The 25,488-nt window shown below is 49.4% G+C and overlaps 1 protein-coding gene across 1 annotated transcript; it reads right to left on the reverse strand.

The window, feature by feature from the left end:
- Positions 1-25,350, reverse strand: dysf (dysferlin, limb girdle muscular dystrophy 2B (autosomal recessive)). Its single transcript, XM_052064521.1, has 57 exons — positions 25,065-25,350; positions 24,311-24,366; positions 24,135-24,226; positions 23,951-24,056; positions 23,685-23,802; positions 23,328-23,584; positions 23,136-23,264; positions 22,812-22,874; positions 22,692-22,742; positions 22,584-22,614; positions 22,383-22,498; positions 22,128-22,254; positions 21,962-22,065; positions 21,105-21,173; positions 20,988-21,031; positions 20,816-20,898; positions 20,468-20,500; positions 20,267-20,382; positions 20,084-20,197; positions 19,816-19,993; positions 19,602-19,726; positions 19,417-19,523; positions 19,116-19,311; positions 18,901-19,047; positions 17,657-17,788; positions 17,414-17,580; positions 17,216-17,330; positions 17,034-17,139; positions 16,815-16,957; positions 16,103-16,276; positions 15,939-16,023; positions 15,793-15,870; positions 15,104-15,285; positions 14,884-15,024; positions 14,790-14,819; positions 14,677-14,712; positions 13,969-14,010; positions 13,786-13,899; positions 13,482-13,643; positions 12,388-12,574; positions 12,246-12,319; positions 11,614-11,673; positions 8,726-8,824; positions 8,513-8,641; positions 8,280-8,435; positions 7,820-7,911; positions 7,535-7,705; positions 7,292-7,434; positions 6,428-6,567; positions 6,268-6,356; positions 5,109-5,204; positions 4,895-5,036; positions 4,705-4,804; positions 2,869-3,041; positions 2,598-2,707; positions 2,348-2,495; positions 1-878 (listed from the first exon to the last, which is right to left on the reverse strand). The coding sequence occupies exons 1-57, from the start codon at positions 25,135-25,137 to the stop codon at positions 822-824; spliced, it is 6,408 nt and encodes a 2,135-aa protein (XP_051920481.1). The 5' UTR covers positions 25,138-25,350; the 3' UTR covers positions 1-821.
- Positions 25,351-25,488: the final 138 nt, after the last annotated feature.

A 25,488-nucleotide genomic window follows, 5' to 3' on the forward strand; every position in this document is an offset into this window, starting at 1 on the left:
ATAATTATTCAAATTTAGCAGGGGTTCTTAACAACACCAGTCTCTCCCGTGTCAACTTTGACAAGACATTTTGACAGTTCAACAAGCACATTCAAAAGTTTACAGAAGGTCAAATTAATCGTATGTGTAAAGATTACAACCCAATATCTGCAATTTTTTACGTGAGCGGTGTGTTTCATGAAGCTTCAAGCAGCCTCAAGGCACGTGAGATAAGTTTGCGTAAATGAAGCAGATGAGTACGGTGAAACGGAAGCGCGGGAAAGGAAGAGGAAGCAGCGAGAGGGCAGATCCAACAAGCGGCACCGGGTTTGGACGTGGACGCGGGACCAAAACTCTTTCCAATGTTTGAGCACTCAATGGGACTTTTGTTTACACGGCTCACTCTCTCATTGCCGGCGGGCCGACTTAAGTCAACTTTTCCACTCGGGGTTGAGTTCACAGACTAACTTTTCCATCAGTGGCTTGATCCACCTTTGCTGCTGCTGATGATGACGGGAGCGACGAAGAAGAGAAAAAGAAGCGTGTGAAGGCAAAAGAAGGAAGAGGAAACGAAGATCTGACAATTCCGCATGAACGCCGCGGCGCTCACGACTGGCGTTCAAAGAGAATAACGAGCCTGTTTGGAACTTTTTCTCCTCGCCGCAGCGAAACGAGTCGGAGGCGTCGCAGCAGGCGCTCGCAACATCAGAATCCATCTCCGATTCCGTGGCAGCCGTTCAGCTTCTGCTGGCTTGCCTCTCTGCGTGAGTGCACATGAGAGGAGCGCATGAAACGGAAAGAGAGATGAGCCCGCGCTTCTGATGGGAGAATTCTCGTCGGGGTCACTCGGCTACCCGGCCCGGTCCAAACGGGCCCACCATCCGCATGGCTGCGTAGTTCTACGGATCAGGACAAAGGAGACAAAGAGACAATTTGACTACCTAAAGGCGGTTTGGAATCACTCCCGCGCGTACCTAAGAAAGTATGCTGCCATTTTGTCATTCTGTTTGAATATTTAGTGAGTAGGGGTGGAATAATTTCCAATGACATTTTTCAGTTTCATAACATAACATTATACTAACTGGCATATATTCTTTATCCTCGAAAAAAAAAAACTATTTTTCTGACCGTATGGCACACGTAAAGTCCTTGTAGTTTTTTTCAAAAATCGACAAAGTGCCTTGTAACGCGGTGCGATCTACGCATGGATGAATGTCACTTTTCAGATTGCCTTCTTAAATGTCAGAAACATCCGCATTTAATCGCGAGCAGGCGTCTTATGTTTTCATCATACAGGAACTCGGACTACGAGCTGCCGGGATCGAGCAAAAAAAAAGGTAGAATTGTGGCGAGTGCATTGACTATTTGACAGCTGTTGAACCAAGATAGCATTCAGCATTTGAGTTGGGATCATAGGGATTCTTTATTTATTATTCATTCATTCATCTTCCGAGCCGCTTGATCCTCACTAGGGTCGCGGGGGGTGCTGGAGCCTATCCCAGCTTTCTTCGGGCAGTAGGCGGGGGACACCCTGAATCGGTTGCCAGCCAATCGCAGGGCACAAAGAATCGAACAACCATTCGCACTCACACTCACACCTAGGGACAATTTAGAGTGTTCAATCAGCCTGCCATGCATATTTTTGGAATGTGGGAGGAAACCGGAGCACCCGGAGAAAACCCACGCAGGCCCGGGGAGAACATGCAAACTCCACACAGGGAGGCCGGAGCTGGAATCGAACCCGGTACCTCTGCACTGTGAAGCCCACGTGCTAACCACTGGACTACCGGGCCGCCCTTTATTTATTATTTTTATTTTAAATAAAAATGTTCATTGATATTGCGCCTAATAATTTGGAGCACCGAAAATGTTCCGTAAAATAGGGTAATATTAGCACACATTACTGAGTCACTTAACACTGGTTGAGTCTAACTCTTCTTCTTTTGTCTGCATGGCTACTATACTGCCGCCAGTGGTCAAGTCGTGCACAGCAGAAAAAAGTTGCGATGAATTTATCTTTTAATAATAATAATAATAATAATACCTTTTATTGCTCAGTGCCTTTCAAAACACTCAAGGGCACTTTACAATCAGGATCTTTACATACTGTTGAATTTTGTTATTACCGGTTGTGGGCTAGCCACTGTAAATAGTCTGCAATGTCAGAATCCCTGTAAAGTAATTCGCAAGAAGGCAATGAGTGAATGATTCCGAAACCATTCACTGCGTTTCATTCATTCATTGCCTACTCCCGAATCACTATTTAGGATTATGAGCCGACATTTGAGTGAACGACCTACGATCTAAAAATCCTAAAATAGCGAGTTCGGAATGAGTGACTGATTCAGGAAAACAGTCGTAAACTTGCCGGGAAGGAGTAGAGGAAGACACCAAGGAAGAGGAGGATGAGGAATAGGACGAGGAAGAGGACGATGAACCACTTGAAGCGCCTCCACAGGATGAACCGCATCGTCTTGAAGGGGGACGAGAACCACAGGAAGGAGGTCTCGGGACGCCTGAGCGGACCGACGGCAAATCATTTCATGTCAATGAAAACGGGGTCCTCATTTCACAATTTTTTTTGTCTTTCTTTTTTTTTTTTTTCTGTATGCGCTCACCGAGGTTCTTCCAGGTGAGGGTTCACGTTGGGCTCGTCTCGGCCGAGCCCGGCTGGCCTCTCCTCGTCTTCTTGCTCCGTCACGATCTCCAGAGACATCTCCACCTTCCCCTACGGCGCCACCACACGTCACAAACATGTCACAACACGGCACGAATATACATCGACCTGTCAATCATGCAAATTCAGTATCGTGACGATAATATCGCTCTTATCGATACGATATTTGCCACGCATGAGGCTGGTTGCGGTTTGCGCGGTGATTGGCTCACAGCGAGGAGTTTCTGTCCGTCCTGGTCGCGGACGCAGGGCCACCAGCCCTTGACGGTCTTCTGCTCGAAGAGAGACGAGCGCGGCTCGGCTGGCTGCTCCAGCAGACGAAGGTCGCACTTTTCCGGCGACTTGGCGGGACGTATCATGCGGTTCAGGTCCATCACCAAGTGACCTGAAAGGCAAGGCAAGTTGATGTGATGTGTACAGCACCCATTCATACAATGGGCGAATCCATACTGCTTTACAAAGACAAAGAAATTCTGGGGGGAGGGGCAAAGAAATTCTTGGGGGGGGGGGGATTGATGAAAAGATGAAAGTGCTAAAGATAAAATCGTCATTTAACTCATTCACTCCCAAAGACGTTTTTAAACGTCTTTTCGGACTTGGTCCAGAATTGGCTGGTACCGAACGAGTTAAAAAAAAAAAATCAGGTTGAAAGAAAAGATCATTCAAAGCGTTCATTTCGAGAGTTCAAGGTACTGCAGATGAACGAACGCATGCTTTTCTGTGTCTTGTTTGGACAGAAGAGCTCGGATTGTTGAGATGTTTTCAGGTGGTAATAAAAGCCAAAGACCATCGTGGAGTCGCTCACTCGCTCGCCACAGGAATTTCCAAGATGGCCGGCGAGCGGCGTGATGTTTAATGCATCCCGACTTGGAAATGTGTCTCCCTTGAAAGGTCAAAGCTGTTTCTGATGATTTTATGGATTATGAAGGAAAATGAGATCAGCGTCAGCCCCTTTTTCCGTATTTACGGACCTTTGAGGGATCCCGAGGTGAACGTTAGTGCAGTTTGATCAGGGTTGACGTTAAATATGGAGGCATTGCGGCGTGATGAACGACTGGAGCGAGACGACGCGTCCACTGGAAGCGTTTTTCCAGGGTTGCCGAGTATTCGAGAGTAGGAAAATGTCTGACCCTCACACTGAGCGGGCGCACGAAGAAAGGCAGCGGTCGCGCTGATGAGCTGAAGACAGGGAGGAATGGAAGAAATGCTTTGAGGTGGCCACGCCGCCGCGCCGAGTAAACCTGAGCGACAGGAAACGCCGCGGCGCACCGACATGGTGACAGATCACAATCTGGATTCCTCATCTTCCTCCTCTCGCTCTCCTCATCCTCGCATCTCGCTCAAAGAAAGAACAGACGAGCCGAGCGGCCGGTTCTTCGCCAGCGCGGAGCCGGCTGGCTTGGCCTCGGGGTTGAAGAAAGGCGGAATTTTGACAGCTCAGGCCGGGAGCGGCGCAAGTTGCCAGCGCGGTGGAAAAGAGAAGCACGACCGAGGTTATCGCATGTGACTGCGACCTACATTTAGCGCCGACGCGCGGGCCAAAAATTAGCGAAAACCATCTCAATGTCACCCGGCGTGAGTTCAACGTTTTTCTAAGGTGCTTTAATAGGTAGCAGTCTGGGAATAACGGCCTCCTTTCCAGGAAGCGTTTAGTGAGGCGCCAGCAGCTCGGGAAGGGAGTGCGTGTACGTCATTGCAGGTTGTAGGTTCAATTCCTGGCAGACAGTGACGCACGCTCACACACACACACACACACACACACACACATATACACACATACACACATACGTGTTTTGGTGCATTTTCAGGACGTCAGGAAGGTGTGTTATCATAAAATTGTCCTGAGATGTCATGAATACAAACACACACACACACACACACGCGCATGTTTTGGTGCATTTTCAGGACGCCAGGAATGTGTGTTATCATAAAATTGTCCTGAGATGTCATGAATACAAACGCACACACACACACACACACACACACACACACACACACACACACGCACACACACACACACACACACACTCATGACAGTGTTTAAATACCAAGGTAGTCGTCGAAGGAGAACTTGTCATTGTCCCACACCTGAATGGTCAGTCTGGGAGCAAGTTTAGTTTCGGCTTTTCCCAGATTCCAGAAATGGTCCTACAGATGTAGGAGACAAGCGTGTCCAGACCAAAGTTGACCGCAATAATTCCACTGACGAGCACTTCCTGTCCTCCTCCTCCTTCTCACCTTTTTGTCGACAACGCACAGCCGCTCGGCGGGCAAGTAGAGGAAAGGAAAGACGAAACGGTAGTTGAAGTTTGCTTCGCCGTCCAGCGAGCGGTAGTGGACGTCCGTCTTCTGCTTGTTGTGCTCGTGACCGTCCAGCCAGCTGAGGGAAAGGACGCGGGCGGCAAAAGGTCAACAAGGGCTACCTTTGATGATGTCATCGTTGGCGACCGACCCTTTCACGTAGATGTCGCTCATTTTCTCCCCGCTGATGCTGACGTCGTCGAGGATGACGTCGCTGGTGTTCCAGATGATGCAGCGCAGCAAGAACCTGCAAGTCTATCGATTAGCACAGTGCACCTCGCAGGAAATGATATTTTAGCATCCGTGTGTGCCGAAGTAGCATTCGACTGCGCTTCTTCCCGAGCTGCGTAACCATCGGTGGCAATGTGATTTACGCACAGCTGAAAACTTGTTGTCTCCCTCCGCAGCGTCAACGGCAGGTCAGTACAAGTTCCGTCTGCGCATCCTTGATTGTCCAATCAGAGCATTTCGTGAATGACGTTATGCAAGAATTCCAAAAATCATGTATTCATTCATTCATCTTCCGAGCCGCTTGATCCTCACTAGGGTCGCGGGGGGTGCTGGAGCCTATCCCAGCTTTCTTCGGGCAGTAGGCGGGGGACACCCTGAATCGGTTGCCAGCCAATCGCAGGGCAGACAGAAACGAACAACCATTCGCACTCACATTCACACCTAGGGACAATCTAGAGTGTTCAATCAGCCTGCCACGCATGTTTTTGGAATGTGGGAGGAAACCGGAGCACCCGGAGAAAACCCACGCAGGCACAGGGAGAACATGCAAACTCCACACAGGGAGGCCGCAGCTGGAATCGAACCCGGCACCTCTGCACTGTGAAGCCGACGTGCTAAAAACTGGGCTACCGGGTTTTTTTTAAAGACATTTACAATGTCTATGTTATTTATTGAAATGTAGCATCTGTTTAGAAAAGAAACAGACTTGGAAAAAAAAATCCCCACATTATTCTGGAAAATATTTTTGAAGTGTTTTATTCATTTAGAAAAGTATGTTTTCACCTTTTTTGGGGGGGTTTTTTGGATTGCATTCTATTTATTTTTTTAGCCAGACATCCCTTTAATAAATAAATAAATAAATAAATAAATAACTTTGTTTTGGGGGGGGGGGGGTAGGAAAAGATGACTTGCATTTCAATTCATTTCAAAAGGAAACATTGCATCGATGCATACACGTTTCAGGTTACAAACAAGCTAACGAAACCAAGTTCATAACTTGAGGTTTCACTTCCTGTACCTTGGCTCAGTAAGCCAAACGTGAACCGGAATCAATAACTTGGTTTTGTGCGAGTTCTTACTTCTTGGCCTTGCGTGGCGTGATGTTGAATGGGGGTCCAGCTGGTCCCAGAGACTTGGGGAACAGGTCCACCCACATCATCAGACGTCCCTGCGAGCCAAACGAGCCAATCGGAAGTGAGGAGGAGACGCAAATGCAAAGCGGAACGAGGGGAATTTTACCTGCTCGATGTCGGGCTGCAGCGGGTTGTACAGAGCTCGGGTCTCCACGTGTTCCGGCACCAGACCCATTTGCCTCAGGATGTGGAGCGAGAGACGTTCCTCGATGGGGCCCAGGTGTCGTTGGCACGTGTTTTCGCCCACTAATGAATAGATAGATGGATAGATAGATAGAGAAAGAGAGAGAGAGAGAGAGAAAGAGAGAGAAAGAGAGAGAAAGAGAGAGAAAGAGAGAGAAAGAGAGAGAAAGAGAGAAAGAGAGAGAGCGAGAGAGCGGGATAGATAGATAGATAGATAGATAGATAGATAGATAGATAGATAGATAGATAGATAGATAGATAGATAGATAGATAGATAGATAGATAGATAGATAGATAGATAGATAGATAGATAGATAGATAGATAGATAGATAGATAGATAGATAGATAGATAGATAGATAGATAGATAGATAGATAGATAGATAGATAGATAGATAGATAGATAGATAGATAGATAGATAGATAGATAGATAGATAGATAGATAGATAGATAGATAGATAGATAGATAGGGAGGGAGGGAGGGAGGGAGGGAGGGAGGGAGGGAGGGATGGATGGATGGATGGATGGATGGATGGATGGATGGATGGATGGATGGATGGATGGAGGGAGGGAGGGAGGGATGGATGGATGGATGGATGGATGGATGGATGGATGGATGGATGGATGGATGGATGAATTGAATTGAATTGAATTGAATTGAATTGAATTGAATAGAATAAAATAAAAAATCAAGCCCAGACACAATTTAGAAAACAGGTCAAAGCATTCCACATGCTCGAAGGACACGGTTCAATTTGTAACACTGGAGGCATAAATGGAGTCCCACCGAGATGGGCGTTGGTGTACTGCACCCCTCTGAACAGGACCGTGTCCTTGTGGTAGACGGGCTTCCGCAGGTTCTGTCGCTCACACAGTCCCAACAGCAGCTGTCTGGGCGTTAGCTGGTCCCGCCACCGGTTCACGCCCGAGCTAACAGCCGACACGAGAGGGGGTGGGGGGGGGAGGCGGGTGAAGAGGGGTGCACGTGATCAATGAGACTGGCGGCGTACAGTCGGGTTAAAACACCCACAGGCAGTACGACTGCGGCAGACCGCAGCCGGCGCCGTATTTGGACAGGAAGCGGTTCTCCAAGTCAATGACCGTCTCGCCTATCTTCTCGTCTTTGGTCAGCACGTCGTGGTCATACAGCGCCACGCGCAGGTCCTTCTCCTGGGGGAGGGAACAGCTGAGCTCGAACATCCTGCACAAGGGACGGACGGACGGGGGCGAGTGAAAACAGGCCCGGCGGCGGCGGCGTTGCTGATGGGCGCGCCAGATCAAGTGTCACGTCGTCACACGTTAAAATTGCGCCTACTTTCCAAAGACGGGCTCCAGAGTGCAGGGGATGTAGTTTTCCTGGTCATTGATGGTCTTCTTTCCGAGTGTGATTTTCACGTAGGGGTCACACTACCAAACAACAAGACGCAAAGACAAGACATTCATTCATTCATTCATCTTCCGAGCCGCTTGATCCTCGCTAGGGTCGCGGGGGGTGCTGGAGCCTATCCCAGCTGTCTTCGGGCAGTAGGCGGGGGACACCCTGAATCGGTTGCCAGCCAATCGCAGGGCACACAGAGACGAACAACCATTCGCACTCACACTCACACCTAGGGACAATTTAAAGTGTTCAATCAGCCTGCCACGCATGTTTTTGGAATGTGGGAGGAAACCGGAGCACCCGGAGAAAACCCACGCAGGCCCGGGGAGAACATGCAAACTCCACAAAGACAAGACATATGCATCCATTTTTTTTTTCTTCCGCCAGAGTCTCATACCTTGCCATTGGCATCTTTTGGCTGAAGCCCTCGAGCCTGGACCACGTAAACTCGGACCAAACAGTCTTCCACGCCGTTGGGAGGAAGCTTCTTGAACTTTCGGGGCGGCGGGGGGGCCAAGGGGTCGTCTGGCAGTGCGTAGATCTTAAACATACCCTGCTCGACAGTGGCGAGGAGGATTTTAAAGTCCACGACGACGCCGTTGCGTCATCGTCGGCCGACGGGAAATTCACCTTGAACTCGCCCACCGCCGAAGGATCTTCGCCTTCCGCCTGCGTCTTACCTCGGCGCAGCTTGAAGGTTTGACAGAAATCCGCCAGACCCTCAAACGCCTCGACCTTCTCCAACTCCCTGTCGTAGACCTGAGGACCAGAGCCATATTGAAAGCGGGAAAAAAAAAAAAAAAAACGACGTGAGAGCCGATAGCTGGATGCTCGGCGAAGGACCTGCAGGGTGTCCGAGCCTCGCTCCAGATACGTCCCGCACTTGCCCGTCTCTCCTGTGGAAGCGTATAACTTGCTCCACCAGTCCATCAACTCTTCTTCCTGGTGTGGGGGGCACAAATCAGAGGTCAGCTGCGGAAAAATGCTCACTCACGGCCAATCGTGCACCTGACCCCAGAATCGATCGATAAATCAAAGGAAGCGGCGCCTCCGGAGATGTCGTAGCGCTCTCAAAGTAGAAGATTAAACACGTTTTAAGTCGCTTGTTAACACATTTCTCCGACTTTCTCCTCAAACCACATGAAGAGTTTGCTCTTGGAGAAAACAAGAAGTCTCTTTGTTCTGGAATGTGCGCTGGCGTGAAAGTAAATCTTGTAAAGTGCGAGCGCGGCTGCCATGAGTCATGTGAGGCCGCGCTCGCCGTCTTCCATTCTCTACAAATGTTGAGTGACGGCTTTCTGCGGTTTGGATGCGGGCCGTACGCTTTTTATGTCGCCCCCCCATCCCCACCCCCTTTATGGAGACTCGTTTTCCCTGTATGAGAGCGTGAGCGTCGTCAAGTTGACTAAAAGTCATCTCACTTTCGCTTTTGGGCAATTTTTCTCACAGTCAAAAAGTGCGGAAGCGGCGACTACAAAGCGGCACACACACATTGGACTTTGACCCTCGTGTCGCCCGCCAACCTTCAACCCTCTGAGGACCGCTAAAAATGCTCATGCGCCACTTTTTCCTTTGTGTGGGCGCTCAGATGTTGAACAAGAGGGCTCTCTCATGGCGAGGTGGGCTCAGCGTAGGATACCCTCTCGCCCGTTTCCCCCACACTCACGCATAAGCACGACGGCTCTTTTCATTTTTCCGAAAGCGCCGGCGTGGCACGGAATGGGCAGCACGTGGCGTTTTTAAACATCGACCAAGCGGCAAGACGCGCTTGCCAGTATTGGAAATATGGAACATATCTTGAAGGTATCGAAAGGGGTGTCGGCGGTGACGTCGCCGACAGACGAGACTCTGAAACGCTTCCAAGGCCAAAAGAAAATATGAGAGGATGGGTAATCTGCTCATCATCATCATCATCATCATCATCATCACATGACACATGATCGAGGCCATGAAAGAAGAAGCAGCAGCGGGAGCCCATGAGAGTCTCTGCTTTTTTTTCTTTTTTTTTAACGGCTGCCATGACTTATTAGTCCTCCCTCTTTCTGCTCCCTTTTTAACGTCGTGCTTCTGCTTTATTGACTTTGTCCCTCCTTTAAGCCGCTCTTTGCTCACTGTCTGCGGTGCAAAGGATCGACAGTGTAGCAGCACTGTTGACTTTGGCTGCAGCCAGACAGAAAGCCAAGCCTTTAATTTGACTGGCTTCAATATCGGACCCTTAATAAAACAAATATCTCTGTTTAGAGAGAAAGAAATCACCCCCAATTACTGGTGAGCAAGGGGGGGGGGGGGGGGGGCACGACAGGCCAGGATGTGTACTTGCACATGCAACGTGAGCGTGAGGGTGTGTAGTCTGGTCCGGGTCATGCTAAGTCTTCTAATTGACCTGGCTTGGATAAATAAAATGGAAGAATGTTACGAGGAGCATGGTCTCCGCGCTCAAATGCGGGGGGGGGGAATCCGATTTCGCGTGTAACCGCACCGCGCGGTGCTTTGCAAAGGCCTCGCTTTGCGAACGCCGCGTCTTTTGCCGAGCTGCGACCGCAAGAGCGCAAAGTAAGAAGTGTCGTGTTTCATCTCCTTCCATCCTCCGTCCTCATCTCGGCGCAAGCGCTGCGATCCATCAGTGTCGCACTGAAAATAAACGCCATCAATTAAAAAAAAAAAAAAACATTCCGACGGGCCGACCTCTCGTTAGCAGCGAGCTCACTTCTTTTTGTCCTCTTGTCGTGAAAGTGCATGCGAATCCCGAAGAGCCGACACGGAATTCGATAAAAATTGAAGAATTTTTAATTGAGGGCCGAACCGAAATGACAGAGTCGACTCCCCATATTCAGCGGTGGCCATTTTCTCCGGGCGCAGCTGTAGGCGAGAATGGACCGGCACCACGGATGTATAGAACAACCTGGACTGCAAGTCACCTCTCGCCATAGGGCAGCCATCTTACGTTGCCACAGTTACTCTCAGCGTGTGCTTTATACACCTCTCAACAAACACCGTGTGTTTTATACCAGCATCCCTTTTAGAGCATTTCGAGCTTCTCCCAGAGTTGTTGGTGCAACCGTACGCCACGTTTTGTGACATTTTTGCCATACAGACAGTTAAAATGCCTCGGCGAATGCAATCTATTCGAGTTTGGTGCGCGTTGCGAGCGGCAACGCAAATGGAATTTCCCCAAGATTCTTTGATATGATGTCATGGAATGACCAGGCCGCCTTTAAAATCTACCCTCGTATTTGGACGCTTGAAAATCATTGATCAAGCGCTTGGGAAGCAACAATTGCTTGAGTGAAGTTTTATTCTAGTCTGCAGAAGGTCACGTATGTTTTGGAGTGTGATCAAATTTGAAACAAGGTATAAATATATGTTTTCCATTTCATTGCGATGCAGAAATTTCTTCCCCAAAATGTGCAATATTGAAGATGTGGGAATTTGAGGAAAATAAAAATTCTTTACAGACTATGCTGAATGAGCTGCACAGTTTTAAATTGAAAGATGACTTTTTTCTCTCTCTCATTCACTCAAATGAGCTTTTTCCTTCGGGGTAAAACTGATTTTTTAGAATGTGACAAATATGCCACTGATCTTACATTGGCCAGACTAACATTTAGAGTTGAGTTCGGACTCAACAGACGGTGTGATTGTTACCACTGCTCTTTGCAGAATTGCGTGTATTTATGCCATACGTGTCTGCATGAATCAAGGAGGTGGTGAGATCCAAGGTTGTTACCCACATGGAGGCTGCAGCTAGAGGCGGAGAGGTTAATAATAGCGGAACTGGCTCCGTCTGCAAGCTACAGACACACACACACACAAAAGTTCAGTGGCATAGCGCATTGGGTGCATACGAAGCAAAGAAATGACATGGGGAGGAAAAGATTCTGTAATTTTGGCCACATTAGAGATGTAACATGCCCACAAAATGCTTATTTGAGGCCACAAATTAGATACAAGGTATGCATGAAGTACTCATTTGTGGCTTCACTGTCAGCATAATGCACCAATGTATAATCTGGGTGAGCAAATTGAGCACATTTTCTGTAAAAAGGGGACGGTGCCCTGCATTTGCATTTGCTTACCCAGACTTCATTGGAGTGATAACAACCTCTCAAATTATTATTTTGCTGTGCATGTTGTGTCAATGAAGAATTTCAAAGTAAAAATCCCATGTCATGTTTGGAGCTCAGCGGGTACATGTTAATGCATATTAGTGAAACCCGTTTTGTTGTTTTTAGTTCATATCAAAAGTGCTAAGTGTGATTAGGGCCAAAAAAATAAAAGTATTTTCATAGACAAGGGCAGGAAGGAATTAGTTTGCTTGCAGCTTTTGTTGGATTCAAGATGGCGTATTTGTGAGTGAGGCAACCTGGGGTGGGATGAGCGGCTCCTCGTCATCCACGGTGATGAAGGCGTCGCCGCTGACCACGCGGGGCATCGGACCTAAGCAAGCACACGCGGCAGAGGTGTTCACGACGCCGTGGGATCACAATCCCCGGCCGTCTCCTCACCTCGACTTTCGTCCGCCTCCGCCTGGTCTCTCTGCTCAACCTCCTCCTCGTCTTCCCCGGGGGAGCAGCGGTACTCCTCCAGGGAACGGATGGTGCATTGGCCCACTACGGGCTTCCTGCCAAACTGGCGGTTGTCGATGACCTTGATCACGAGGGGGGGCATGTAGAGCTCCTCCTGGGGGAGTCTCTGTGACGACGAAGAACCCAAAGTCAGCGATTCCCAACCGCTGTGCAAAATTAGCCAATTTTTTGCTTCACCTGTCCCAAAAATGATGATGAATTTCTTAACCGCTTTATCCTCACAACCTATCCCAGCCGTCTTCGGGCAGTAGGCGGGGGACACCCTGAACCGGTTGCCAGCCAATCGCAGGGCACACAGAGACGAACAACCATCCACGCTCACACTCACACCTAGGGACAATCTGGAGTGTTCAATCAGCCTGCCATGCATGATTTGGGAAACCGGAGTACCCGGAGAAAACCCACTCAGGCCGGGGGAGAACATGCAAACTCCACACATGGAGGCCGGAGCCGGAATCGAACCCACGACCTCCGCATTGTGAAGCTGACGCGCTAACCACTGGATCACCGGGCCGCCTGGATGATAAATTCACCCAAAATAATGTCTCAACAATAAATACTCTTCCAGTAGTTGTTCGAAGCTCTAATTAACCAGTTGATATTCATACATCAGAATCATGGTTTTGTTTTCAACTAGAATGGCTCAGACTGAGATGACACACCGAGAGACTTAATCGGGAGGAAATGACCACTGTTTTAGTCACCCTGCTTGTTTACCTGAGCGCAGGATGAATCGACATACAATAGCGGGACTGATTGAAGTGGAAAATATGTGAACGTTTCCAGCGCGGGGCTGCGAGTGTCACACTGCAGCACCCTGACGAGTGTTTAGGGGAAAATGATGAGAATGTTTCCATCCGCCAGCGCGCGCCGCCACAATAAGACAACACCGATCGGGGCTGCAGTTGGAAAAAAGTGTGCAACGTTTCCACATTTCGCCGCGGCTTTTCCAAAGGTGCGATGCAAAGGCAAAAGGGAGAAAGGTCGGTCCGCGACCGACGTTTGCCGCTCACCACGTCGAGGAAGAGGGTGTTGACATCAAAGTTGGCCTTCTTCTTCACGCTGCGGATGACGCAGCTTTGGACCGTGGTGCCGCCACACTCCACCTGCAGGCTAGGAGAGGTGACGCTGGCCAATTGGAAGCTCTTCAGGTTGCGAACGCCCCATGCCAATACCTACACACAAGAGGGTATCTTATTGCTTATGTAACATTTGATCCGTGTTACCCAACCCCGTTTTGCCTCTTTGGACGCAAAAGTCTTCAACTTAAATTTCCTTTTAAGCATCTCTATTGAAACCAATTTGCAGGTAAAAAACACTTAGCCGTTCCTCGATGGCTGTTCTCTGGAGAACAGGTTTGATCCCCTGAGGCACCGCGAAGACATTGGGCTCCCTCTGAGGGGGTAGGCATGGAAGGTCCGACTCCTCGGGCTGACGAAAGGCGGCAGTTTTAGAGTGATTTCAGTCGGCAGACGTGACAGTGGCGTTCTGTTGGCGTACCCATGTCTGCGCGCCGTCACACAGGAATCCCGGGAACATCAACTGAAGGATACACAAAGAGAATGGGGGGAGATCAACTTTTGGTTCCACTTGACTGGTTAATTCCATTTGGGACTAGCTTGACACAAGATAATCATTATTCATTCATCTTCCTAACCGCTTGATCCTCGCTAGGGTCGCAGGGGGTGCTGGAGCCTATCCCAGCTGTTTTCGGGCAGTAGGCGGGGGACACCCTGAATCGGTTGCCAGCCAATCGCAGGGCACACAGAAACGAACAACCATTCGCACACACACTCACACCTAGGGACAATTCAGAGTGTTCAATCAGCCTGCCACGCATGTTTTTGGAATGTGGGAGGAAACCGGAGCAACCCGGACAAAACCCACGCAGGCCCGGGGAGAACATGCAAACTCCACACAGGGAGGCCGGAGCTGGAATCGAACCCGGTACCTCTGCACTGTGAAGCCGACGTGCTAACCACTGGACTACCGGGCCGCCCCGATAATCATTATTTAAGTGTCAAAACTTTTTGCGATTACTTTGTTCAATGATACGCTGCGACATTCATACTCACATTCAAACTGACAGGCAATATTGAGTACTTCAAGATCCAGACATGAATGGACGAATGTGGAAGGAAGCCAGAGCACCGAGAAAAGAAAAAAAAAAAAGGAAGGCCGTAGCACCAATTCAAAGCTGGGTCTTACCTCATCCAGAACGTGGCTGGAAGTCCCAAGGTCAGCCTGAGAAGGAAAGAGCAACACCAAGATTCTCATGAAGAGCAAATAACAAAGCCGGAAGAAAGAGACAATGAAGTCACCTCAAGTCCTGGGACGTGGTGAACTGCTGGCTGCGGAGTGACATTATTAATGAACACCACAAAAACTTAAAATATCCTAAAAATGTCCACCGACCTTCTCCCGACGTATGAGCTCAAAAGCTGCCAACAGTTCCCCGGCGTCTTTGTCAGCGAGGCGGATGGGAAACCAGGCCAGGCTGGGCGAGCGGCTCAGCGAAGGCGAGCACACGCAGCGACCCATGAACTCGTCTGCTCCCTGTGGCGTGTTGTTGAACGCGCCACGTTTTCAACTGGGTATATGCCTTTCGTCAACAAACGGTGTCCCAACAACTCACGTATGTGTCCTGGTCATACAGTTCCACCACCACATGCGGGGGGCTGGCCACTGTGGCCTCAGGGTCCCCGAAAATCTCCACATCGTAGAAGATGAGCGTCTGGTCCCAGGTGGGATTGAGAGTATTTCTCACCGTGACCGTCTTCTGGGACTGATGGAGGAAGGACACGATGGCGTACGGGTCTGAAATGAAAGAAAAAAAAAATAAAAAAGCACCATCGTTTTTGCGGCCCGAGTGGAGCGTGAGGTTTCAGCGTGACCCCGAAGCGCTCACAGAGAGGTACAGTGACGTGCGCGGCTGTTTGTTTTTCCAAGCCGAGGGAAGAGTCTCAGAGGAGCCGTTAGCGCTGGAATCAACTGAAGCTATGTTGCCTTTTTCCCACCAGTGCTCAATTAACCTCCGAAATGACCTTGCATCCTTGTGTCCTGCCTTTCTTTCATTCCTTTCCTCTTTATGCACTCTTCTAATGTTACACGCGCGCACACACACACATATAAACACACACACACACACAGTACTAACAAATAGACCACTCATGGCGAGCTATCCAAATAGCCCATTAGCTCATGTAAACAGAAATACAAACAGCCCTAAGGAGTTATGCAAGTGTAAGCGCGGGTTGCAGTAGCCGCGGCCCCGGTCAGGACGTTTTCCACCTCAGTTTAGCCTGAGAGTGGCCAGGAGTATACCTGAGAAGCTGTCCTTGTCCATGGCCATCAGCTCCCTGGCTTGATACAAGTAACAGCGCAGGTGGTAGCGGGTGCCCCCTAAAAAAATAGACGACGGCATGAGGAGACTAATCAGGAAGTAGACACAGTGATGAGAGGACACTCACGGTCAAAGAAGCAGGAAATGGTGGGTCTGTTGACTCCAAAGGTGGTGGTGACGGACTTGTCGTCATGTTTGTCTTCAATGCTGCTCTGTGGTAGCAAGACGGAACACAAAGCGCAGGGTTCAAAGGCAAGTTTGACGATTCGCTCTCAGAGGGCGCGTGCTCACCAGGGAGCACTCCAGAGCAAAGATGGCCGCCGGGCCCGTCTTCTCCAGGGGCTCCATGCGGCACCTCCACCTGCGTCTGCGGAAGCTGTCAGTCTTTCTCGACTTCAGGTGGAACCTCCAACCGAACAGCGAGGCATACTCCCAGCCCTCCCATGCCGCCTCGTCCGGACGCTGCTGCGAAGGCACAATGGTGGAAAAGGTTTCAAAGATTCAAAAGCAAAGTGTAGCAGGCAAAGGTGGGAAGTAAGCAAGCACAACTCTGTTACGGTACTTAAATTGATTTCTTGACTTTAGGTGAGCATTTGTTTTTCACTTTTGGTCCCAACCACTGTATTCCTTATTTGTCAATACAGGCTCATTATGTTTTCCAACGTATTAAAAAAGTGAACAGATATTGATTATAAGTAACAGTAAGATGTCATTTTTTTACTTGGGTAGAAAAGTTTATGTTTGAACTTATTTTTACTTGAGTCAAGGAGTTCAAACAGTTCTTTTATTATCAGTTCCCTTTTTTTTTTTACATCTGTACTTCAACTTAAGTACAGAGTGCTTCGCCACGCTCAGCAGCAGAACGCAAGTTCCAAGTACATTTGTGCAGCTGCACCGCCACCTAGTGGATAATTCTAGTTATAGCAACCACAAAAGGCTCCACTTCCATCCATTTATTGTCTTCATCACTGTCATGTCCAGGGGTTATTTTGTCATTAGTTACCTTTCTGAGCGCATCCATCTTCTGCTGGTCCCGCCTTCTCATGCGCATCCACCGCCTTCGCCGGTTGGTGTGGTACATCTTCTCCGCGGGGACCCACGACTTGGGCCGACGGTCCGGTGGGATGGTGATGCCGTACTCCCAACCTGTACACACATCATGCAAAGAAGAGGCTCGTCAAAACGCACCTTTGCTGTCCATATTTAGCAGATATCGACGCACCGTGATCATCCACGCCCCGGTTGAGGTCCTCACTCCACTCCGGCTCCTCCCAAACCCAGCCCGGAGGACACTCCACATCATCTTTAGGCACGGCTTTCTCCCCATTCTGCCTCGCAAACAGGAGTTTGGCGACCCAAGAGTTGATTTTTTTTTTAAGTACAAGTAGTCACTGCACCACGTACCACATCGGTGTATCCCTCGTTCATGCCAATCCACTGGCCACCAGGTAACCGCATCTGGTTTTCAAAGACTTCCTCTGTGTAGGTCATGTGACCAGCGTCCGCATCAAACAGCAGTCTGTCATGGGGTTGAAATAAGATGATTACATTTTTTGTTTTTTGTTTTTTTGGTGTGTTGTACTTGGAGCCGGAATGACTCACGTCCTCTCTGGACTGATGTACCAGTCCCCGGCCCAGGTCCAGCCGGGAGAGGGTTTGAAACTCTCCTTGGGCAGTTTTACCCTTCCTGTCACGTCACTGAATTTGGGGCAAGTAAGACCCGTAGTTCCCCAGCTACCCACTAGGGCGAGCCGAGTCTGATTCTCATACTGTCAGGTGAGAAAAAGAGGGTTTTCAAGTTGAGCTGGCCGGTGCACACGTGATCAGGCAGGCGATGAACCGTACGGTTTCTGCGAAGACGGACAGCTTTCCCTCAGCGTAGAGGTTAAAGTGTTTGTCGTCGGCAGCCAGTCCGAACCAAACTTTGACCCGAAGCTGACCAGGAAGTTTGGCCTCTCCGACGCCACCTTGTGGATACTGTCACACAGGGACGATATGGCAGATGAGTAACCTTCTACAGTTAGAGCAATGATTCCTGACCTCTGTGCTGTGACGCAAAGATTTACTACAAATAATGTATTTTGGTAATTTGATTGGACAATAGTCAATCCATGAGAGATGATATGCTATACGTCAGCGGTGGGACTTTTAAATTGACTTATATTTCCTCTAAAAGGTTCATTTGGCCTAAACCAGCAGGTTAGGTTATTGGATATTAGTGTGGGTTGTTAAAAACTTGGCCTCACATTGTCGAACGTACAGGCATTTCCAGAAATAACATTTGATATGGTCTGAATGGCTGCAATAAATTTTATTTTTTTTAAATCACTGAAAAACCTTTGTCCTGAAAACACTTAAATGCTTAAAATTTATGTTGGGAGGCCAGCAGACTCGGGTCAACTCATAAAACCCAGATTCAAAGGAAAGATGGTGCATCAGCATTTGGCTATAATGCTGTGCACAAATCGAATAAGTTGCCAACGTAAGTCAAGTCAGTGTACATTATTCGAGTAATTTTACTCAACTACTTTTAATTTATTTTACTCTTCTTTTCAATGTCTTTTGTAACTATGTGAAGCAAATTGAGTTAACCTTGTGTATGAAATGTGCTATGTAAATAAAGCTACCTTGCCATGTCAGATTAGGCCAAAGGCAAAAAGAGATGCCAAGAGACGTCACCGCAAACCTCCAGATGCGCTCATGTGATTAAATGTCACATGAAGGACAATTTACTGTCTCTTTGTATGCCTCACCCCACCTCCCAACATCTAGATTTTGGCCTGTTCTCCTGCCACTTCCCCCGATATCTAGATTTTGGCCTGTTCTACTGCCACTTCTCCCAATCGATCCCACCCTTCTTGTTTACGATGATGTTTGTGATAAATGTTGCCCACCTCGGCATTCATTACAGCCAGAACAAGTCTTTGTTTTTTCTCTCTCGATGTTTTGTTTCCATCCTCGGGTGACAGGGTCTACACTTTTTGTGTCATTTTTGTTTTCTTTTTTTTTTGTTTTCATTTCTTTTAACAATCACACAAAAAGGGTTGGGAAACACTGGTTTAGGGAAAAGGTACGTTTTTTTTTCTCACTTTGAGGAAGATGGTCTGCAGCTGCCCGCAGTGTTTCCCGCCGTGGCGCTCAGAGTAGAGGACGGTGTGTGCCGGAATGCGGTGGTACGCCACCCTTCGCTCGCCCTGCAGCATCCAGATCACGATGTCAGGAAGGCTGTTCTGGGGCTGTAGAAGGACAGGATTAGCTTTCCTCTGGAAATGTTTGTCTTGACCAGCTTTCTTGACGCAGGCACCTCTTCAGCCAAGCTCCTCAGCCGGCTGGCCCAGTCCTCTGCTTGCTCCATGACCGTGGAAAGTTCCGTGGCCGGTCCGTGTTTGAGAGCCAACGCCGCCGTCATGATCTGCTGCAGGTGCAGCGAGCGGATGTGTCGGAGCGAGCGGTCCAGCGGCGTGGCGCACGGCCAGCGCTCGAGAGAGGGCAGCTCCTGACTGGAGAGTCCCAACGCAACATTTTCGGCATCCGTAAAATCTCCGAGTAACAGTGACACATGCATAGCTTCATCCTCATCTCTCGCATCATCTTAACCGTTTTACCTGCAGTCTGTGATCACATGATCCAACAGCTCCACCACTCGAAGCTCCAGCACATCCATGTCGCTTCCCGCCTTCATTTCCAGCTGCACCCGCTGCAAGTTGGCTTCCTGGATACACACACACACACGCAACACGCACGCTGACATCCGCACCAAACATGACTTTATGCCCCGGCCGAACCTCACCAGTCGATCTAGCGCGGCCAAAAGCATGTTGAGAGCCTCAATCCTCGGGGCGATATCTTCCCACGCCGATGAGAGAACAACCACCGGCTTCACGTTTCCCCACGGGAGGTAATAGTAGTGACAACCTGGGTGACGCGGGCGAAAAAGGTATCCTTGTGAAGGACGCAACGGGCCGCATGCTGACACAGGCGCGGGTTGCGCTCACGTGACCCACCGTCAAACACGGCCCTGCTGAACTGCGTGGTGGAGGCCAGCGGCAGGCAGCTGTAGTCAAACTTGTTGCCGTAGTTGCCGATGCTGACCTCAAATTGGACCGCGTCGTCAACGTCCTGCAGGAGCGTGGCGGAATAGAACGCCACAAACAGGGAGAACTTCCTCTTCCTGAGGAACTTCTGCTGGGGAGGCAAATGAAGAGCATTCAGATTGCTCATTTATGTTCCTTTTTAAATTCCGTTTCGACTTTTTCTTCACTCCCATCTCACCTCAACCACGAGCAGATCATCCGACGGGATGTCTTCGTTTTTGGGCTCCGGTTTGTCCGCCAGCTTTGTGGTCAGTTCCAGCAAGACCCGACCTCGGTAGGCCACGCCCTCCCCCTGAGAGACGGAAGGAAGCGGTGTCGGTATGCAAGGTACACGGAATAATAATGTGGTTTAAAACATTACTTTTCCCAAGTTGAGGGCTTCGTGGGGGTCATTGAAAGTGCTGAATTCTCTGGGACTGCCGTACAAGTTGACAAAACACGGACCAAATGTGGGAAGGAATCCCAGCGTGTCGTCCACTGCGGACAGAAAACGTTAACCAGCTTCATTGGACGGGAACGGATGGAAATTGACAAGAGATGAGTACGAGGACAGAGAACATACTGCCAGAGGGGACGATCCGCGGGGTCAAGTCGTCTGAAGCATGGACAGGAAGTCAGAAAGGACAGATTGACATTCAAAGTAAAGAGAGAAAAGAGGCACCGCGTTTTTCAAAGTCCCATTGGTTGAGTGAAGAAAAGGAAAGAATGCGGCAGTGATTGCGAGATGTGCGCTTCCCCAAAATGAAAATATTTGCCACTGTCACACAGACGTCAATTTGGAGAGGTCAGCTGGCATAGATCTGTTTCGTGTGCGCTTTGGGTAACCGCAAAGTTGACTTGACCGTCTAAGCCAGTGCTTCCCGACCTTTATTAAGCCAGCAAAACGATAAAAGTTTCTCCCAAGACTCACCCTCAATCTCGCCTCCGGGTGCGGAGATCTTAGACATACACAGGTGGGCGGTGCCGATGACATCATTGTGACTGGCTCGGTCCCTGTCGGGAGAACACGAAGGGAGTGAAAGGAAAATCTCTTCCGTGATTTTGAGAAGCAAATGTAAAAGGATCAAAATAAAAGGGTCAACCAGTCAATAAGTCGGATCCTCATCTTCTCGCACATGGACGGAAACTGGGAGGGAGAAATGAAAAAACGATGAAGACTTGTTGAACGTCTCATCTCGTTTATCAACTTCAGGTCTCACCCTAATTGGCATTGTGAGGCTCTGGTGCCACTGCGGATTGGCGTTCTTCTCCAGAACCTTTGTGCAGACCTAAATAAAAACAATCTATAAATTTTAAAGCTGTATCTCGATATAGCCTAAGACAGGCATGTCCAAAGTCCGGCCCGGGGGCCAAATCCGGCCCGCGATCGAATTTCATCCGGCCCTCGGCCCCTGTCATAAAATCAGTGCCGTCTGGCCCGCAGGTTGGGCGCAATGGAACACGTGTTGCATTGACTGAGGTCTCGTAGACTGGTGAGTGATGTTTCATAGAGTACTGCTTCCCTCTAGTGGCTAAATGAGTAATAGCATTCACTAAATGAGTAATAGCATTTAGACACTAGAGGGCATCACTCACGAGTTAACAAGACATCACTCCGTGTTTATATTGACTGATATGTCATATTTCAAATGATCCTTGCAGTTGTGGATATGTGTATTGCTTGTTCATTTCCCTGTTGTTCGAGTCAAAGGTTTTGTGACTATTGAAAAGTCATGGTGATGCATTTTATGTTTCAAATCAATCAATTTGCACTCAGGAGACTTCTGTTTAAGAAAAAGTCAAGTGAATAAGGAGTTGCATGTGATATACCCGTTTCAAATGAACCAAAAGAAATTCTTAAGATTGTTGAAATTAAAATAAAAATGGAAATGTGAAACAGACTGGCTTACTAAAATTTGTTGAACAATATTGTTGTTCAATGTAAAGAATGTCAGCCAAGGTCGGCCCCCCGACATTTTACCACATACAGTCTGGCCCCCTTGGCAAAAAGTTTGGACACCCCTGGCCTAAGACATCTGCAACGTGGCGAATAAATACCGGTTGGTTAAACACGTACTGTTTTGCCAGCAAAATGGATCTCCACCAGGGGATCCACCAAGTTCTTCCTGTTGCTGTCGAATCCAAAAATCTGCTTCATCCCATCCATGAAGGCATCGTCCACTGCACACGAGAGGTTGGCATCCGACAGTGTCCGCGACTGCTCTCGCATGCACGCGACTCACTCTGAGGAAGGTCCTCGGCTCGGAAGACCCTCAAAGTGAAGGCCGCTCCTCTCAGGGACAGACCGGCGGGCCTCAGCAGGTTGCCCTCGATGTCCTCCTTGTCCTCCGCACACTCGCGCTTGTCCGCCTGAAAGTCCGCTCAAAGGATCATCATCAATGTGCCAACATCCTTAACATGCCTTCGCCGGCAAGCGTTTGTTGGAAAAATAAGATTCAGGTCATTAACGCGGGACATTCAACGTGTTCGCTTCTCACCGGCGGCTCATCTCCGGCGGCCAACACCCACAGGCTGACTTTGAGGTAACCTTTAACCCCAGCAGACAGGTCGTCGGGGTCACAGAGGAGCAGCCACTTCCTCAAGTAGCAGTGTCCTACCAAAGACACGGGCTGCTTGATTCACGTGGCTGGCGAGGCGGCGGCGGCGCCGACGGCGGCAGAAAGCTCCTCGCTACTCACGATGCTCGCTGTAGATTGCGCCCACGTCCAGCTGTCGACACAAGCACGCAAGCCCCGCGTGGTCAAATTCAGGGTGAGGAAAAGCCCTCTCTACTTTTGATCGCTCACCTTGAATTCTCCGATGACGGCGTCCGTTCTGAGCGAGCGCGAGTCACACACCTGTCGGGCAGGCACAACCGGCCGGTCAGTCCGGGAAGCGGCGCGGAGTAGAGGATGAGGGCCACTCACCGCGATGAAGATGGCTTCGTCAAACAAGTCGGATGGCGTCTCAAAGAAGTTCAAGAAGAAAGTCTGCGCAACAGGAAATGCAAGAACATGCTGACTGCTTAGGATTTATTGTGTCGTGTTGAGCAGCGATGGGCAAACTTTTGCGCTCCAGACGGAAAGATGGAGCCGTTTATTCACTGATAAGTTTGAATTTCTTTTTGTAATGTAATAAACAAGTAATTACATAATGTAATAAACAAGTATTTTCTAACGATAAAATAAACTTTTGTCATTCATTTTAAATACAATGAATTGGGTATTTGACTCCATTCCGTCGCGCTTTACCTCGTCAAAGCTCGGGTTGTTGCCTTTCCGGATGCGCGTCCTTCTGCTCTGTCCAGCGACCGTAACCTTAACGACCGGGTTGATGTTGACGCCCGGGAGCTGTCGAGCCTGGATGACCCGCACGCGAACCTGCGCAGGAGGTGTCAACATGAGTATCAGCCACTAGCAGGCGCTCACGGCCTGTTTAGGTACTTGAATGTCCTGAGGCTTGTTGGCCAGTGGTTTGGGCTGACTGGTGGCACCCCTCCGTCTCCTCCTCAGTCCTCTGTGAGTGTTATAAGACGGTGGCGAGCGTTTGGGGGTGTGGGCGGTTGGAGACTCCTGGGCCTGAGGCCCCTGGGGGCCGACCACTACCATGGAGCGTCCGTCGTCCGCACCCTGCTCCTCCGGGACATCCAGCATAATCATGCTTTCCGTGTCTTCCTCGCCCAACGTGTCCAGGGAGATCACTGCACCGACAGACATCAACACATCACAAATTAAAAAAAAATGTTTGACAGCATGCAACCAACCGGCGCGTTCTCTGAGTGGGAGCGAGAGACGTGTTACTTGTGACGGTGTCCAGCTCCACATTGGGGTGAGGCAAGGACTCGGGCAGCGATGGGGACTGGAACATGGGAGCTGACCCGGGAGGCGGGATGTAAGAAGCCTGCAGGGTGAGTGTAGCCTAAAACAAGAACCAAGATCCGGATTCCCACAAGCAATCGGTGAAAAATGGGCGACGCAGCCTGATGGGCTCATCCGGTCGCAAATGTAGTAACAGCCGTCGCTGCCTCGGTTCATGGTTTCACCGAACTAGGACTCAACTCTCTCACCCCCGTGTTGTTCCTCTTGGTGTCCAGCAGAGTGACGGTGAAGGAGGCGGCGAAGTTGGGAGAAGCGAGCACGTCTCTGACGGCAAGCCGACTTTCACCCAGGAACCTGCACACAAGCCACGTGTGGAAACATCTGCAAAGATCTCATGTGGGCTTCCTCAACGCTAGCGTTGACTATAGTCACCTGTTCCTTCCCATTTTCTCATGGTCCTTGACCACACAGTGAAGCTCAGCTCCCGGGTCCAAAGGAACTCCCTTCAGATCCCATTCGAAGCCCTGGAGGTGAAAGTTCACATTAGAGCTGTAAATTCACCTGATGGCTTCTTGAGTCTCGCATCGGGCAAGTTTTGGAGAGCCCACCTCGTTCCAAACGGGATTGGGATTGTTCTTGATAACCTTGGTCTTCTTCTTTGACCCTGAGGAAATGAAGAGAGAACATCATCTTTATCTTTTATGCGCCTCAGTACACGGAAAAGACTCATTCTTTTCTAATGCTTGTTTGCTTTCCTGTTTTGCGCGAGAGCACGCGCACAAACACCAATGGAAGTGCACCTCCGCTCTTGGCAGATATCTTAACAAAACACCTCCGCCCCTTCCTCGAAGGGGTCAAGAGGGTGCGCTTAGTCTCCATCTCCATTCTGACTTGACGTCTCTGGGACGAACGGGAAGTGGCACAGCGTCCACTTCCTGGCGGCTACGGCTTGGCACAGGTTCATGGGCCGAGAATAGACGGTGAGCGGGGCGCAGCACCGTGAACCCGTTTCTCTTGAGCCCTTTCTGTTCTGTTTTCCTGTGAAAACGTTTGTACCGCATCACACAACTCGGCGTAAGAGCGTTTGGGGATGAGGCAAAACGATGAAGCCGCTTTTCATTGGCATGCCGTACAGCAGGAAATGGCGCTCCCACAAAGGCAGGAAGTTAATCGAAACGCTCACCTCATAAAGAAGCGGCAACTAACTTGTGGAAATACAACGGCAAAAGCACTCGTTTTTAAACTTTGGAGCTGCGTCCCCGACGGCAACGTAAACATATGGTAAACATGACTCGGCATCTTTTGTCAGAGCTTCTTCATGATGAGGCAGCGCTTGACCTTGGGTACCCATCCTCTTCTTACCTCGAAAGGTGACACTGGCCAGGGGGTCCGAGTGCCGCAGGTTATTGGCCCGCTGAACAACGCAACGTAACATGGTCGAAAACTTCAAATGAGATGGTGACTACGATGTGGTAGATCGTTACATCACCGGCCAAAATTGCATCACAACTGAAAACTTGAAAAATAATCACATAAAAAAAAATAAAAATAAAATCAATATCTCTGCCTTGCCTAGAAAAACAAAAACAACCCAAAGGAGACCAGTCCTCACTGTGGGAGCTTCTCTGCCAGACTGGATCCCACTCGGAGAAAAAGTGGATAACAATTGAGCGTGTTCTGAACACACACACACACACACACACACCTCACATCCAGAGGAAATCCCAACATTTCCTGTTCTCTCTTCCTCGCCTGTCTCTTGCAAACTGCAGTGCAGCCATCCCTT

The sequence above is a fragment of the Hippocampus zosterae genome, chromosome 1 (genome assembly GCF_025434085.1).
Source record: "Hippocampus zosterae strain Florida chromosome 1, ASM2543408v3, whole genome shotgun sequence".
Taxonomy (NCBI): domain Eukaryota; kingdom Metazoa; phylum Chordata; class Actinopteri; order Syngnathiformes; family Syngnathidae; genus Hippocampus; species Hippocampus zosterae.